Source organism: Staurois parvus, unplaced genomic scaffold (assembly GCF_062004578.1).
Source record: "Staurois parvus isolate SC_StPar_1 unplaced genomic scaffold, SC_StPar_1.0 ptg001455l, whole genome shotgun sequence".
Lineage (NCBI taxonomy): Eukaryota > Metazoa > Chordata > Amphibia > Anura > Ranidae > Staurois > Staurois parvus.
Window position 1 is genome coordinate 118067 of NW_028319251.1, and position 17467 is coordinate 135533.

Here is a 17467-nt window from a genome sequence, read left to right on the forward strand (position 1 = left end):
ATACAATGGGGATTGCTTATACAGAGGATGTACATTCCAATTGGAGCATAGCCTTTGCTATTATCTATCACTGGTCCTCCCCCATGAACCTTCTGAGGTCAGCAGACTTCCTCCCCTTCCCCCCTATGAGCCATCTGAGGTCATATTTCCTGTCCTACTATCTTCTATTGGTATGTACATTCTCTGTACAAGCACTCTCTAAAAATATCAGTCTGTACCTGGATGGGCCCGATACGATCTTTATTAAAACACATCCATCCCAGATACAGTTTCAAGTTGGTAATGGGTTGTAAGATATGCATAAGCCTACACGTGGAGTTCACACCGCTTGCGCATTGCGTTATGAAGCCCACGTGGTACCATGCTGCTGATATGTGGATACAGGCCCACGGTCTACTGACAGCGGCATTCGCATGGAATGCCGTGGTGGTATACACGCCGGTCTATAAGCGCAGATCTGCCATCTCATCCATTACCAAGCCGAGTACTGTAATACATACATTGTACATGCGCATGGCCCAATTGCAGCCTTCAGAGCTTTAATTAAGCCACACGAGAGACATATGAATAACACGAATACATGACACATTTAAAGTTCGACCAACAATACAAAATTTCCATGACACTACTCAAATTCTGGATTGGAAGCATTTGGCTGAACTACTGGACTTTGAACCATGAACACATTTGTGATGAGATCTCTCCTTCCATACCTAATGTTACACAAGTTTTTCTTTGTTTTTAATGCTTATTTTCAGTTTTATTTTTTGCTTTTTCAGTTACGTTGTTCTTTCTCAATTATTGACCGAAACAGAAACGATTAAAACTTTAGGTCACTCTACTGCTGACCGGAAGGTTGGATGCTGGCAAACACAAAACGTGGGCCAGCCCAGGATAACCTTTCGCAGTACAAGCATGACTCCGCTTCCTGCAGTTTTCGTAGGAGGATGGACATCTTTTCTACGGCTCTACTGCGTTGACTAACGTTTATTATTTTGTAAGCAACATTTTTTTTCTTCAAATTTCTTTTTTCTCTACATTCCTGCTGAAGTTTTGTCTCTACGACTGCAACTTTCTGACACTATCATCCTCCATGTGGCCATTGGAGTACTGCATCAGGACTGGTTGTTACAGGGATAGCCTGGAAGTGACCTTTGGGCACTGGGCTCTGTGTAGGATACTCTCCAGATAGCATTCTGATAATTGTTAGCTGCAAAGTTCTGTCCAGTCGAGAGCTTGTTGGTATTGTCTCAGCATTTGCCCTATCTCTGACCCTTGCTCACATTCTACAAATGTTTCTGGGGGTTCTTGCACCCCAACTTTGGATGGTGCTGATGTCTGCAGCGTAGAATGTTATCCTCTCTTCCTAGTCAGATCTGTCTTTGGAGTCGTCCTTGTGCTCCATCGTGTGTGGCTAGGCCATCTCTGCTATAAGTTGAAGTTTTGACCACTGTCTGACTTGCCCGGTTTGCTGGCTAAGTGTAGAGGCCACCAACCATCTCCTTCCCCCTCTCCTGCAGATTATCTGATTTACCCATGGCCTTTCCAGCTTCATCTGGAGCCATCTAGTACAGAAACTGACCATTCAGTCCTTAACTGATGAATATGTCCCTGAGTTTCAGTCCACTAATACTGCCAAATTAAAAGACCATTCTGTTCTTACTGATGCCAATTGCCCAATTCTAAGACTAGGGGATCAGCCTGTTGCTTCTACCAGACCTGTCTCCAGCCTTGGGTTGTTTCCCTTTGCACCTACTTTTCAAACTGTTTCACTGTGGAGATGGAAGCATCCTAATAAGCATTTTGGGGGGAGCAAATAACTTGTTAATCTTATATCCGTTTATTGAGAATTTGGTGAAAAAGTGGTCTTTCCCCACCTAGGGTCCAGCAGGGTGCTGAATTTTCCAGTAGAGGATGTGTCTGTCCTTAAGGACCCAACTGAAAAGTAGTTGAAAGCCCTTTCTAGAGTTCTGCTTTCACTGGTGGGCCCTTTACCGGATTCTAGCCGCGACCTTGCTGCATCTGACTGGTCAAAGAGATCTAAACGCTGCTCAGGATGATCCCCTGTTTATAAAATGCATGTAGCTAATGGCTGCAGCTTTACACTTTAGCTGTGATAGTTTGGTAGAAGCTTCTAATCTCATTTGTTGCATGTCTGTTCCTATTATTTTGAACACAACTGTATATGAACAATCAGCTCCAGGAAGATGAAAGAAGGTGTGACGTTCCCTGTGAGGACTGTTACAATTAGAAGACGCCTATGTGAAGCCAAGCTATCTGCAAGAAGTCCCCGCAAAGTCCCACTGTTGGAAAAAAGACGTGTGCTGAAGAGGTTACAATCTGCCAAAGAGCACATTGACTGGCCTAAAGAGAAATGGTGCAACATTTTGTGGACTGATGAAAGTAAGTTTGTTCTTTTTGGGTCTAGTGGGCGGAGACAGTTTGTCAGACGGCCCCCAAACACTGAATTCAAGCCACAGTACACTGTGAAGACCGTGAAGCATGGTGGTGCAAGCATCATGATATGGGGATGTTTCTCATACTACGGTGTTGGGCCTATTTATCGCATACCAGGGATCATGGATCAGTTTGAATCCATCAGAATACTTGAAGAGGTCATGCTGCCTTATGCTGAAGAGGAAATGCCCTTGAAATGGGTGTTCCAACAAGACAACGACCCCAAACACACCAGTAAACGTGCAACATCTTGGTTCCAGACCAACAAGATGGACGTTATGGAGTGGCCAGCCCAATCCCCGGATCTTCATCCAATAGAAAACTTGTGGGGTGACATCAAAAATGCCGTTTCTGAGGCAAAACCAAGAAATAGAGAAGAACTGTGGAATGTGGTCCAATCATCCTGGGCTGGAATACCTGATCACAGGGGCCAGAAGTTGGGTGACTCCATGCAACACAGATGTACAGCAGTTCTCAGAAACAGTGCGACTACAACCAAATATTCATGAAGTCATTCAAAGGAAAGCAAAATCTTCAAACATTTCTCAGTTTATATAGTGAATGTTTGAGTTTGTAAAGAAGAATACAAACACTGCCATTTTTTTGAACCGTCTAAAACAATTGAAGAAAAGTGAATATTAGAGGAACAACACAAATTTGATGTATTTTTCTTCATGTTGTGATTTGGAATAGAATGTGTCGTGTTCCCAATGCATTTGTGTGGATGGTAATAAAAGCTATTAGAAGGATTTTCAGCTTTATTCACTTTTTTTACCACACTATTATTTTGAACACAACTGTACATAAGGCAATTTGGCTAAAGTGCTGGACTGTTAAACCAAAAATTCAGTCTGCATGGCCTTCAAGGTACAGTGTCTCTTCAGACCAGCTCTTGACAATATCATCAAGGATGCTACTGGTAGCAAAAGCACCCATCTCCCTTTAGCGAAACAAGCTTAAGAAGCTGAATAGAAAGTTGTCTCCACCCTTATCTGTTTAACAAACAGCCATTTTTGTTTCTCCACCCCTTGATCCCCACATCAAGACCAACTCCCTGCTAAGGAAACTGTTGGTGCAGGCTGTGTGTCATATGTCATGTGACGTATGGCTCTGTCTTTGACTTTCCAGAACCTACAGCTTTTCAGATGGATCCTGAACCTTCAGAAATCATTGTAGGAACACTCACAATTTCTAGCTCTAGTCCTGGACACTGCTCAAGCCAGCAGAGATTTCATACTTTCCAAGGGCTGTTTAACACTGGAGGGTAATGCTTACTGCCCTCTGAAAAGTGTCAGGCATTAAGGAGGCACTACCGCCAATCTTGGATAATCCCCATAAGGGTGCAGTGGGTTCTTGTCCTCCATCTCCAGGTGCATCATCCAAGCTTATGATCTCATGACTCAGGTTCCACCCTTTCTTGTGTATGAGAACCCTACTACATCTGTGAGTGCTTCTTGGGATTTTTGGCATTGAGCAGTGGTTTTTCAGATTTTTCAAAGTTCTCAGTTTTTCTACGGAATTTCCTAAGTTTTTTTTTCAGGTGGAAGGAGCAGCCTCCACATCCATGGTCCTTCAGATGGCTGTTTGAACTGCGGGCAGTCTCCAGTTCTCTATTGGTTTCTAGGACCTGTTAACCTTTGGGATGTCCAAAAGCCATCCAACTGAGGGGTGGGCAGCACAAATGTTAAGACTTTATATGTCCCTCAATGGACGGGAAAGAAAGTAGGTATTGTTAGTATGTACTTGCCATAAAATCGCTTTGGGACCTGTGCTCCTCAAAGGATTCCAACAAATGTGTGCGTTTTATGATCATGCTCTCAGTGCAGCTTTACAATAAAAACGGGTGTGCTGATGGTTGGAGGGCTTTCCTTTGCTAGCCTACAATTTGTTTGACACTGTCCGATCCCGAAGGTGGCATCATTCATTCATTCATTCATTCATTCATAAGTGTATTTCTTTTAATGGAAGCAGTGTGAGTACCTGAATTGTCTTATATGCCTCTTGCAGCCCATGTTCTGCAGGGCTCAGACTTGGAGAGGAAGAAGCAGTACAAGCAGCCAGTCTGTTGCGGTTCAGTTCTAAGAATGTACATTCTGACCTGTTACTCAACTGTAAATCAGGTCTCCTTCTCTATGAAACAAAGCTGTGTCGTGTAAACCTCAGGATGCAATAGATTCCTTTTTGCAGTTATCAACTTCAGGATAGTTGTGCTTACAATCAAAAGCTGATGGACCATCACCCTTTGTATGCACTTCATAATAATAGTGGTTGTACAGATATGTTGTGGCTGAGTGTTTGGGATGCAAATTGCCATACAGTGGGGCAAAAAAGTATTTAGTCACCACCAATGGTGCAAGTTCTCCCACTTACAAAGATGAGAGAGGCCTGTAATTGGCATCATAGGGAGACCTCAACTATGAGAGACAAAATGAGAAAACAAATCCAGACAATCACATTGGCTGATCTGGAAAGAATTTATTTGCAATTTATGGTGGAAAATAAGTATTTGGTGAATATGAAAAGTTCATGTCAATACTTTGTTATATATCCTTTGTTGGCAATGACAGAGGTCAGACGTTTCCTGGAAGTCTTCACAAGGTTGGCACACACTGTTGCTGGTATGTTGGCCCATCCTCCATGCAGACCTCCTCTAGAGCAGTGATGTTTTGGGGCTGTCGCTGGGCAACACGGACTTTCAACTCCCTCCAAAGGTTTTCTATGGGGTTGATATCTGGAGACTGGCTAGGCCACTCCAGGACCTTGAAATGCTTCTTACGAAGCCACGCCAGGGCGGTATGTTTGGGATCATTGTCATGTTGGAAGACCCAGCCACGTTTCATCTTTAATGCCCTTGCTGATGGAAGGAGGTTTGTACTCAAAATCTCACGATACATGGCCCCATTCATTCTGTCCTGTACATGGATCAGTCGTCCTGGTCCCTTTGCAGAGAAACAGCCCCAAAGCATGATGTTGCCACCCCCATGCTTCACAGTAGGTATGGTGTTCTTTGGATGCAACTCAGCATTCTCTCTCCTACAAACACGACAAGTTGTGTTTCTACCAAACAGTTCTATTTTGGTTTCATCTGACCATATGACATTCTCCCAATCCTCTTCTGGATCATCCAAATGCTCTCTAGCAAAATTCAGATGGGCCCGGACATGTACTGGCTTAAGCAGGGGGACACGTCTGGCACTGCAGGATCTGAGTCCCTGGCGGTTTAGTGTGTTACTGATGGTAGCCTTTGTTACGTTGGTCCCAGCTCTCTGCAGGTCATTCACTAGGTCCCCCCGTGTGGTCCTGGGATTTTTGCTCACCGTTCTTGTGATCATTTGGACCCCACGGGGTGAGATCTTGCGTGGAGCCCCAGATCGAGGGAGATTATCAGTGGTCTTGTATGTCTTCCATTTTCTAATTATTGCTCCCACAGTTGATTTGTTCACACCAAGCTGCTTGCCTATTGCAGATTCAGTCTTCCCAGCCTGGTGCAGGTCTACAATTTTGTTTCTGGTGTCCTTCGACAGCTCTTTGGTCTTCACCATAGTGGAGTTTGGAGTGGGACTGTTTGAGGTTGTGGACAGGTGTCTTTTATACTGATAACAAGTTCAAACAGGTGTCATTGATACAGGTAATGAGTGCAGGACAGAGGAGCCTCTTAAAGAAGAAGGTACAGGTCTGTGAGAGCCAGAAATCTTGCTTGTTTGTAGGTGACCAAATACTTATTTTCCACAATAATTTGCAAATAAATTCTTTCCAGATCAGCCAATGTGATTGTCTGGATTTGTTTTCTCATTTTGTCTCTCATAGTTGAGGTCTCCCTATGATGCCAATTACAGGCCTCTCTCATCTTTGTAAGTGGGAGAACTTGCACAATTGGTGGTGACTAAATACTTTTTTGCCCCACTGTATATACAAGGCAGTGTGTATACTATATGGCCAAAAGTGTGTGGAGAACCCTCCTAATTAATTCAGGTGTTTCCAGTGAAAGGTGCTGGTGCAATACTATGACGTACAAGAGACATTTTAGATCATTGTGATCTTCCATCCTTGTGGCAACAATTTGGGGAAGCCTTCTTCTGTTCCAGCATGATTGTGCCCACGTGTTCAAAGTCAGCTCCATAAAGACATGGTTTGGTGTGGAGGATTTCTAGTGGCCTTCACAAAGCCCTGATTTCAACCCTACTGAACATATAAGCTTGCTGGACATCCCATTCCAAATGCATGGAGTTATAGTTGCCAAACCCCCACCAATCTTCTCCACCCTTTCAGTTATAACAGCCTCCACTCTTCTGGGAAGGCTTTCCACAAGATTCTGGAATATGTGGGAATTCTGTCCATTTTCCTAAACATTTGTCAGGTTGGGTATGGAAGTTGGATGTGACCTTACTCACAATTTGAATTCCAATTCTCACCTAAGAGGTGTTCAGTAGGGTTGAGGTCAGGGCTCCATGCTGGCCACTCAGGTACATACTAGATCTTTATGGAGCTGGCTTTGTATACAGTATTGATAAGAGGATAGTATCTAAAATGACCACAAGAAATGTTTACTTTCTTTTCATGTAAACTCCTTGTTTCAGGTATTTCCAGAGACACCGTTCATGATATATTCAGAGTAGTGTACAAATAAAAAGTGCGCTAATTATTCACAAAAAATGCAAAGATAAATAATAAAAATAAATAAATTCATAAATATAAACATAAGTCCAGCCACCATAACTGTGATAGTCCAATATCAACTTAATGTCAACCTTGAAAACAAACCCCCCCCCCCCCCCCCCCGTGTGCAAATCCGACCCCAGATGAAGGGAATCCACTCACCAGAGCTATATGCTGATTATATTATAAACCAGTATGATAGCATGTTGCTCTGGGAGCGATGATCTGCAGGATATCCCAGTAGAGGAACAGCAACCAATAGTGATCCAATCAGCACATATGGAACAGCTAAGCAGCAAATGATCTTCCAGTAACATGGGCAAAGCTGGAGGAATCAGAAGAGATATGATGGTGCAGGACGTTTAAAACCAGTAAAATGTTATTAGTAAAGTATTGCACTCACAAAGACGGTGTCTAGCCGACACCAGCAATGACAGCCTCTATAATGCCACATCCACGAGGGAAAAACCAAGGGACGAACCTCCTGCACCGCGATCAACACAGCCGACAGCTGGAAGGAACGTTCCAACGTCACGTCCACTAGGCCAGGCCCAACGCGTTTCGTCACTTGACGTCTTCAAGGGGCGGAGTGGATATCAGACGTCTGCTCATAAAATATATACCCATTCCGCATACGAGATCAGCTGCAGTCGATCAGCACATCAATCTGATACCAAACTACAGCTCAATCTCCGCAGGAAATAGGAATATGTGGCAATAACCTATAACAGCAGATTGGTGTGGCAATCAAATGGTCATAATGAAAATAACAAATACACAAATGGTCCTATGGAAACATAGGTGAGTATTAAACATATATATATATATATATATATGCTAAGAGTGGTAGTAGAAATATACATAATCTCAAACCTACATCATACATGTATCTCTCCACTGGCTTACGATTGCCCAACGGATCAAATTCAAAATCCTAACACTGACGTACAAAGCCGTCCACCACACTGCCCCGAACTACATCACCGACCTAATATCCAAGTACCACCCAACACGCACACTCGGCTCCTCACAAGACCTCCTTCTCTCTAGTTCCCTGGTCTCCTCCTCCCATGCCCGCCTCCAGGACTTCTCCAGGGTGTCACCCATCCTCTGGAACTCCCTGCCCCAACCCATCAGATTATCACCTACTCTTCTCTCCTTTAGGCGGACCCTGAAAACCCATCTCTTCAGGGAAGCCTACCCCACCCCCTGCTAATTGCCGACCTCCTCCACTCTTCCTACCACTCCATCCCCCACAGCTATCTCCTCCTGTGCCACCATCCCCTCCCTCCTAGATTGTAAGCTCCGAGGAGCAGGGCCCTCAATCCCCTCATGTTTTGCATTGTATTGGTATTGTTCTGTCACATGTTCTGTCCTCCTTTGTAATGTACAGCGCTGAGCAAACTATCGGCGCTTTAAATACTGTATAATAATATAATAATTAGGATAATAACAAAACATAGAACTCTCTGTATAAAAATTGACCACCAATCAAAATCGAATTTCTATAATGATCATTCGATTGGTGGATTGCATTTTTTATCTTACTATAATATCTCGCTTGTTCCATTTAATTTAGAATATGATTTACTATTTTTGTGGGTCGATCAACTTTTGATCAAATTTTTTATAGGTCGATCTTTTTTGATCACATTTCTCTTAATGGATTATTCGATTGATCGAATTTTAGATCGAATACCAGTATGATAGCATGTTGCTCTGGGAGCGATGATCTGCAGGATATCCCAGTAGAGGAACAGCAACCAATAGTGATCCAATCAGCACATATGGAACAGCTAAGCAGCAAATGATCTTCCAGTAACATGGGCAAAGCTGGAGGAATCAGAAGAGATATGATGGTGCAGGACGTTTAAAACCAGTAAAATGTTATTAGTAAAGTATTGCACTCACAAAGATGGTGTCTAGCCGACACCAGCAATGACCGCCTCTATAATGCCACATCCACGAGGGAAAAACCAAGGGACGAACCTCCTGCACCGCGATCAACACAGCCGACAGCTGGGAGGAACGTTCCAAAGTCACGTCTACTATGCCAGGCCCAACGCGTTTCGTCACTTGACGTCTTCAAGGGGCGGAGTGGATATCAGACGTCTGCTCATAAAATATATACCCATTCCGCATACGAGATCAGCTGCAGTCGATCAGCACATCAATCTGATACCAAACTACAGCTCAATCTCCGCAGGAAATAGGAATATGTGGCAATAACATATAACAGCAAATTGGTGTGGCAATCAAATGGTCATAATGAAAATAACATATAAATACACAGATGGTCCTATGGAAACATAGGTGAGTATTAAACATATATATAAGCCAAGAGTGGTAGTAGAAATATACATAATCTCAAACCTACATCATAAGGATGATAACAAAACTTAGAACTCTGTATAAAAATCGACCACCAATCAAAGACGAACAGTAAAGATGATATGTATGGGGATAATAACCCATAATCTGCTCATATAGAGGGCCAAACATTGGAATGGTACCCCATCCACAAATCTAACCATCCTTAATTTAACCTCGAGGGGTATAAGGAAATCTCCAATAACATCTAGCTTAACCTCAAAGGGATATAAAAAATCCCCAATTTAAAAAAAATGCACCAGTATTATTCGATCTAAAATTCGATCAATCGAATAATCCATTAAGAGAAATGTGATCAAAAAAGATCGACCTATAAAAAATTTGATCAAAAGTTGATCGACCCACAAAAATAGTAAATCATATTCTAAATTAAATGGAACAAGCGAGATATTATAGTAAGATAAAAAATGCAATCCACCAATCGAATGATCATTATAGAAATTCGATTTTGATTGGTGGTCGATTTTTATACAGAGAGTTCTATGTTTTGTTATTATCCTAATTATTATATTATCATTATACAGTATTTATAAAGCGCCGATAGTTTGCTCAGCGCTGTACATTACAAAGGGGGACAGAACATGTGACAGAACAATACCAATACAATGCAAAACATGAGGGGATTGAGGGCCCTGCTCCTCGGAGCTTACAATCTAGCAGGGAGGGGATGGTGGCACAGGAGGAGATAGCTGTGGGGGATGGAGTGGTAGGAAGAGTGGAGGAGGTCGGCTAGTTAGCAGGGGGTGGGGTAGGCTTCCCTGAAGAGATGGGTTTTCAGGGTGTGCCTAAAGGAGAGAAGAGTAGGTGATAATCTGATGGGTTGGGGCAGGGAGTTCCAGAGGATGGGTGACACCCTGGAGAAGTCCTGGAGGCGGGCATGGGAGGAGGAGACCAGGGAACTAGAGAGAAGGAGGTCTTGTGAGGAGCGGAGTGTGCGTGTTGGGCGGTACTTGGATATTAGGTCGGTGATGTAGTTCGGGGCAGTATGGTGGACGGCTTTGTACGTCAGTGTTAGGATTTTGAATTTGATCCGTTGGGCAATCGTAAGCCAGTGGAGAGATACATGTATGATGTAGGTTTGAGATTATGTATATTTCTACTACCACTCTTAGCATATATATATATATATGTTTAATACTGACCTATGTTTCCATAGGACCATTTGTGTATTTGTTATTTTCATTATGACCATTTGATTGCCACACCAATCTGCTGTTATAGGTTATTGCCACATATTCCTATTTACTGCGGAGATTGAGCTGTAGTTTGGTATCAGATTGATGTGCTGATCGACTGCAGCTGATCTCGTATGCGGAATGGGTATATATTTTATGAGCAGACGTCTGATATCCACTCCGCCCCTTGAAGACGTCAAGTGACGAAACGCGTTGGGCCTGGCCTAGTGGACGTGACGTTGGAACGTTCCTTCCAGCTGTCGGCTGTGTTGATCGCGGTGCAGGAGGTTCGTCCCTTGGTTTTTCCCTCGTGGATGTGGCATTATAGAGGCGGTCATTGCTGGTGTTGGCTAGACACCATCTTTGTGAGTGCAATACTTTACTAATAACATTTTACTGGTTTTAAACGTCCTGCACCATCATATCTCTTCTGATTCCTCCCGCTTTGCCCATGTTACTGGAAGATCATTTGCTGCTTAGCTGTTCCATATGTGCTGCCTAGCTGTTCCTTATGTGCTGATTGGATCACTGTTGGTTGCTGTTCCTCTACTGGGATATCCTGCAGATCATCGCTCCCAGAGCAACATGCCATCATGCTGGTCTATAATATAATCAGCATATAGCTCTGGTGAGTGGATTCCCTTCATCTGGTGTTGGATTTGCACACGGGGGGTTTGTTTTCAAGGTTGACATTGGACTATCACTGTTATGGTGGCTGGACTTATGTTTATATTTATGAATTTATTTTTATTATTTATCTTTGCATTTTTTGTGAATAATTAGCGCACTTTTTATTTGTTCACTATTTTACCTTTTTTGGTTAGAGGTGCTGCTTATTATCTGATTTATTTTGGCGCTTCTTATATCTGCTACAATATTCAGAGTAGTGTCTAGATCAGGGGTGGGCAAACTTTTTGACTTGAGGGCCGCAATGGGTTCATATATTGGACCCGGGGGCCGGACCAAGAGTAGATGAATGATGTGTATGTGTCATCCATAGTAAGCATAGTAATTAATTCCCCATATAGTAATTCATCCCCCATAGTAATTCATCCCCCATAGTAATTAATCCCCCATATAGTAATTCATCCCCCATATAGTAATTCATCCCCCCTAGTAATTCATCCCCCCTAGTAATTCATCCCCCATATAGTAATTCATCCCCCATAGTAATTCATCCCCCGTATAGTAATTCATCCCCCGTATAGTAATTCATCCCCCCTATAGTAATTCATCCCCCCTATAGTAATTCATCCCCCCTATAGTAATTCATCCCCCCTATAGTAATTCATCCCCCATATAGTAATTCATCCCCCCTATAGTAAGTATAGTAATATTCCCCCATAGTAAGCATAGTAATTAATTCCCCATATAGTAATTCATCCCCCATATAGTAATTCATCCCCCATAGTAATTCATCCCCCATAGTAATTCATCCCCCATATAGTAATTCATCCCCCCTAGTAATTCATCCCCCCTAGTAATTCATCCCCCATATAGTAATTCATCCCCCATAGTAATTCATCCCCCGTATAGTAATTCATCCCCCGTATAGTAATTCATCCCCCCTATAGTAATTCATCCCCCATATAGTAATTCATCCCCCCTATAGTAATTCATCCCCCATATAGTAATTCATCCCCCATATAGTAATTCATCCCCCATATAGTAATTCATCCCCCATATAGTAATTCATCCCCCATATAGTAATTCATCCCCCATATAGTATTTCATCCCCCATATAGTAATTGATCCCCCATATTAATTCATCCCCCATATAGTAATTCATCCCCCATATTAATTCATCCCCCATAGTACTATTCCCTCCCAAGTAGTAAGCCAAGTCCCCCCTGTGTCAATTTACTTACTTTTGCTCCGCGCGTTCCTCTCGCCGTGTTCCCGCGCCGTTCCAGTCTTCAGGGCGGACTGTGAGAGGAGCCTAGCTCCCCTCACGTTAGTCACGCTGCCCCGCCTACACACATCCTGTTTGCCTGCCCTGGCTGCGGGCCGGATTAAAAGGTCCGCCGGGCCGTAGTTTGCCCATTGCTGGTCTAGAAGGGCTGGATGCTGGGAAATCTGTGTAATCTCCCATCCCTTTCCACACCACCAATGTTAGCGTGAAATTGAGCAGCTGCCGTGTGTAATATTCACATCTGACCTGTAATGTTGTTTTTTTTTTTTTTTTCCTCTTCAGTTCCCACGTCTGACCACCCCTTCAACGGCATGACCATCAATTCCTATAACCTGGCAGTGCCAGATGACTTTGGCGCATTCCCCTACAATGCCCCAATGCCACAAGCAACATGGAGGGGCTACCAAAGAGTACACAAGAAGAGGAGAGGGATCAAGCCAATGTACCCATATCACGTGCCTTCGCCATCTCCATCACGGATATAGCAGATGGAGAAACCAACGCTGTCCACTAGTGGGGAATATACACCTTTTTGCCTTTTATCCCTTTCTACCTCCTGGTATCTTCCCAAAAAGGCACGGCACGTCTTGTGAAAATTGACTAAAACGATTGGTCGCAAGAACTCTAGGACAGTAAAAAGTTTTGCACTTTTTCTCGTTTTGAAAGTTATTCATTTCTTTTTACGTAAGCACTCTGATTTCCCTCTAAGTATTTACACCAATACCCTAAATGGACCAAGCACCACAAATTGGTTTGAAAGTCCAACTCTTGTTCCAGAATTCATTCACGCAGAACCGGGCCATTACCCTTTTTAGAGCCCCCCGTGATTTCATCCCAGGAAGACTTTCGTATGCTTAGGCCTTTAAAATGTATTAGTGCGAAGAGGGAAGCCTGTACTGAGTATGCTGCTAAGTGATGTTGAACGTCTCTCCTTTTGAAGAAAGTTGGTTACACTGAAGTGTTCAAAGATTTTCTTATATTGAAGCACTTTTTATGTTTGTGTCGAAAAATTATTTTTTTGCATTGCTATGTATTGGGAGGTATTTTTGATTTCCCTGTGACTGTTGCTAATTTTTTTTTTTTAGCACCCCCTACAAGTAAGATACTTAATAATACCGTATAATAAAAGACACCCTTACATTAAAGCCACCTGTAGTCAAGTATCCACTTGGTGAACTGTTGCTTAGCCTCAAGATCCAGCAGAATTCCATCTTACTGAATTTCCAGGTACGATAATGCCTTCATTTACAGAATGGCAGTGAAGGTTGCTTGAGATTGAAGGGCTATAGACAGTCCTAAGCAATGGGGAACGTATACATCCATTGTCACCAACAGACTAAGTTCTAGAAAATTGAGCTCTACCGTTTTTTCAGAGCATTGGCCAACTGGCTTTTTGAGGCTTTTCCAGCTTTCATGTACATGACAGGTGCTCTTGGATATAAGTGAGGCCTGCAGATTGCTGTGTTTAAAGCTGTGAAATTGCTATGCTGTGTGAAAGATCATGACCTCAATTATTTTCAAGTGAATGTGTCCAGAAACGAAATACAGGCAGGATAGGGTGCCTATACCTCTACACCTTCCCATAGGTTCCTCTGAGTTTTTAGGGAGGTCTCCTGCACCTATAGGATCCTCTGTGTTTTTAGGGAGGTCTCCTGCACCCATAGGTTCCTCTGTGTTTTTTAGGGAGGTCTCCTGCACCCATAGGTTCCTCTGTGTTTTTAGGGTGGTCTCCTGCACCCATAGGTTCCTCTGTGTTGTTTTTAGGGAGGTCTCCTGCACCCATAGGTTCCTCTGTGTTGTTTCTAGGGAGGTCTCCTGCACCCATAGGTTCCTCTGTGTTTTAAGGGAGGTCTCCTGCACCCATAGGTTCCTCTGTGTTTTTAGGGAGGTCTCCTGCACCCATAGGTTCCTCTGTGTTTTTAGGGAGGTCTCCTGCACCCATAGGTTCCTCTGTGTTTTTAGGGAGGTCTCCTGCACCCATAGGTTCCTCTGTGTTTTTAGGGAGCTCTCCTGCACCCAAAGGTTCCTCTGTGTTTTTAGGGAGGTCTCCTGCACCCATAGGTTCCTCTGTGTTTTTAGGGAGGTCTCCTGCACCCATAGGTTCCTCTGTGTTTTTAGGGAGGTCTCCTGCACCCATAGGTTCCTCTGTGTTTTTAGGGAGGTCTCCTGCACCCATAGGTTCCTCTGTGTTTTTAGGGAGGTCTCCTGCACCCATAGGTTCCTCTGTGTTTTTAGGGAGGTCTCCTGCACCCATGCCATGACCTCCAGGTCTTCCTGTACCCATGCCATGACCTCCAGGTCTTCCTGCACCCATGCCATGACCTCCAGTTCTGCGCTTTGGCACCTCTCCTACCTCCATCCAGTCTGGGCCCTGCAAGTGTCCATAGAGGCCTTCACCTTCAATGTAGTTCTATAGACCAAGGTAAACATTGAAGGTGCTAAGAGGTGAAATGTTCACAGATTACTCAAAATATAAGGTTTAGCAGGGTATCATCCCAGGAATAAGCAAAGTGTAGGTATGTGGGACTTTAAATATACCACAGGTAGCCATACTATACAAAAGTAACCATTGAATATGCAAAAAAACCATGACTTTTTTTCCAATATGTTTAAAATTTAGACATGATATCAAATTGGAAAAATTGTGGTGGTTTTACATTATGTACAATGTATATCGTTGCCCAATGGTCTACGCGTTTCCTGGTTTCAACCGCTTCTTCAGGACCATCAAGGAATATTAACAGTTAAAAGTCCCACATACCTACACACTCTTTTCTACATTCTAGAAGGTGTTAATTTTGGGTGTGAGGCTCCCCCCAAGCAGCACAGAACCAATTTGATGCCAATGTATTGCCATTTCAGCCCTGGACTGCTGGAAGTGACTGGTTCACTTTAAGCAAACCATGCTTGGTGATGCTTCAAACCCACCAGTTGGTTTTAGGCTTTTTTGTCATTTTTCATTACAGGAGGGTGTGAGGCAACACACCAGATCTTTAGTCAATGGTACTGGCTGTGTTCCTATAGGTGGGGTAGTGCTGGTTGCTTGAGGTCACTATACCCCTCAAAATTTTTCAATGAAATCCATCCATTTAAAAGTACAACTCCGGACAAAGCCTTGTTATGGAAGGGTTGGGGTCCCTGTTGGAAATTTTTTGATAATATAATTCTTTAAGAAATGTTTCATGGTATTCAGCCGGGTCATGCACCCCTCTTCTCAGGGCTACAGTGATAGTATCTCAATCACCCAACCTATTGTGGTCTCAAGATGAGGATTCCCCGTTTCTCACGAGGAATGAGACTTGGCTTGTTACACTGGGCAGTTAGATATTCAGTTTTCATTACTAGTTTGATGAAACTGGAATTTCTGATATTTTGTTGTTCAGCAGAGGTCTGAGCGATTTATCCCTATAGCATCTGTCCAAGGCTGACACTGGTTTCAGGTGGGTGGTCCCTTTTTAAGTGTCTGTACATTTCCCTGTAGTTCCACTAGGGGTAGTGGTGAGTGTATTCCAGGTAACCGCCCCTGAGGGGAAGTTTCAGTTGGAGTTGAAGAAAGACCTTGTGTCTGTTTCAGTCGGTTTAACCCCAACATGGCTGCGTTGATGTGCACCATAGGTGCCACCATGTACATAGTTTGTAGATATGTTTGTTTTTGTAGATACGTATTATACTGACATTTCACTGTTTTTGTTAATGTTCAGATAAATTTTATTTTTATGAATTTTGGAATAAAGTTATTCTATAAAATCTGTAATTGTGCATTTTTTTTTCTTTAACTATTTCTCTAGAGATATACGTTAAGGTGTTGCTTAACCACATGACCTCCGGAAAGGTTTTACCCCCCTCATGACCAGGCCTTGTTTTGCTATTCAGGACTGCACTACTTTAACTGAAAAATTGCGCGATCATGCAACGCTGTACCCAAATTAAATTTGTATAATTTTTTTCACACAAATAGACCTTTCTTTTGGTGGCATTTGATAACCACTTGGGTTTTTTTTTTATTTTATAAAAAATAAAGACTGAGATTTTGCTATAAAACATATCCAATAAAAAAAAATCAAATTTAATAAATTTAGGCCAAAACGTATTCTGCTGCATGTCTTTTGTACAAAAAAAAAATCCAAATGAGTGTATATTAATCGGTTTGTGTGAATGTCTAAAGTCTACAGACTATGGTGTGTGTGTATATGTATGTGTAGATTATTATTATACAGGATTTATATATTATTATTATTATACAGGATTTATTTATTATTATTATTATTATTACACAGGATTTATATATTATTATTATTATACAGGATTTATTTATTATTATTATTACACAGGATTTATATATTATTATTATTATACAGGATTTATATTATTATTATACAGGATTTATATATTATTATTACAGGATTTATTTATTATTATTATACAGGATTTATATTATTATACAGGATTTATTTATTATTATACAGGATTTATATATTATTATTATTATACAGGATTTATTTATTATTATACAGGATTTATATATTATTATTATTATACAGGATTTATATTATTATTATACAGGATTTATATATTATTATTGTTACACAGGATTTATATATTATTATTATTATACAGGATTTATATATTATTATTGTTACACAGGATTTATATATTATTATTATTATTATACAGGATTTATATTATTATTATACAGGATTTATATATTATTATTACAGGATTTATTTATTATTATTATACAGGATTTATATTATTATACAGGATTTATTTATTATTATACAGGATTTATATATTATTATTATTATACAGGATTTATTTATTATTATACAGGATTTATATATTATTATTATTATACAGGATTTATATTATTATTATT

At 41.7% G+C, this 17467-nt stretch overlaps 1 protein-coding gene across 29 annotated transcripts in view; it reads left to right on the forward strand.

Moving 5' to 3' along the window:
* The window catches only part of LOC149435880 (PC-esterase domain-containing protein 1A-like), a 120564-nt gene extending 104219 nt beyond the window's left edge, over window positions 1-16345 (forward strand). For 28 of the 29 annotated variants that reach the window (XM_089662304.1, XM_089662303.1, XM_089662320.1 and 25 more), the window contains one exon: window positions 12874-16345. In XM_089662304.1, the coding sequence (XP_089518430.1) occupies window positions 12874-13076 (203 nt within the window). In that variant the 3' untranslated portion in view covers window positions 13077-16345. The remainder of the gene's footprint in view (window positions 1-12873) is intronic. The other variant, XR_016308357.1, reaches the window with a different exon arrangement.
* Window positions 16346-17467: the final 1122 nt, after the last annotated feature.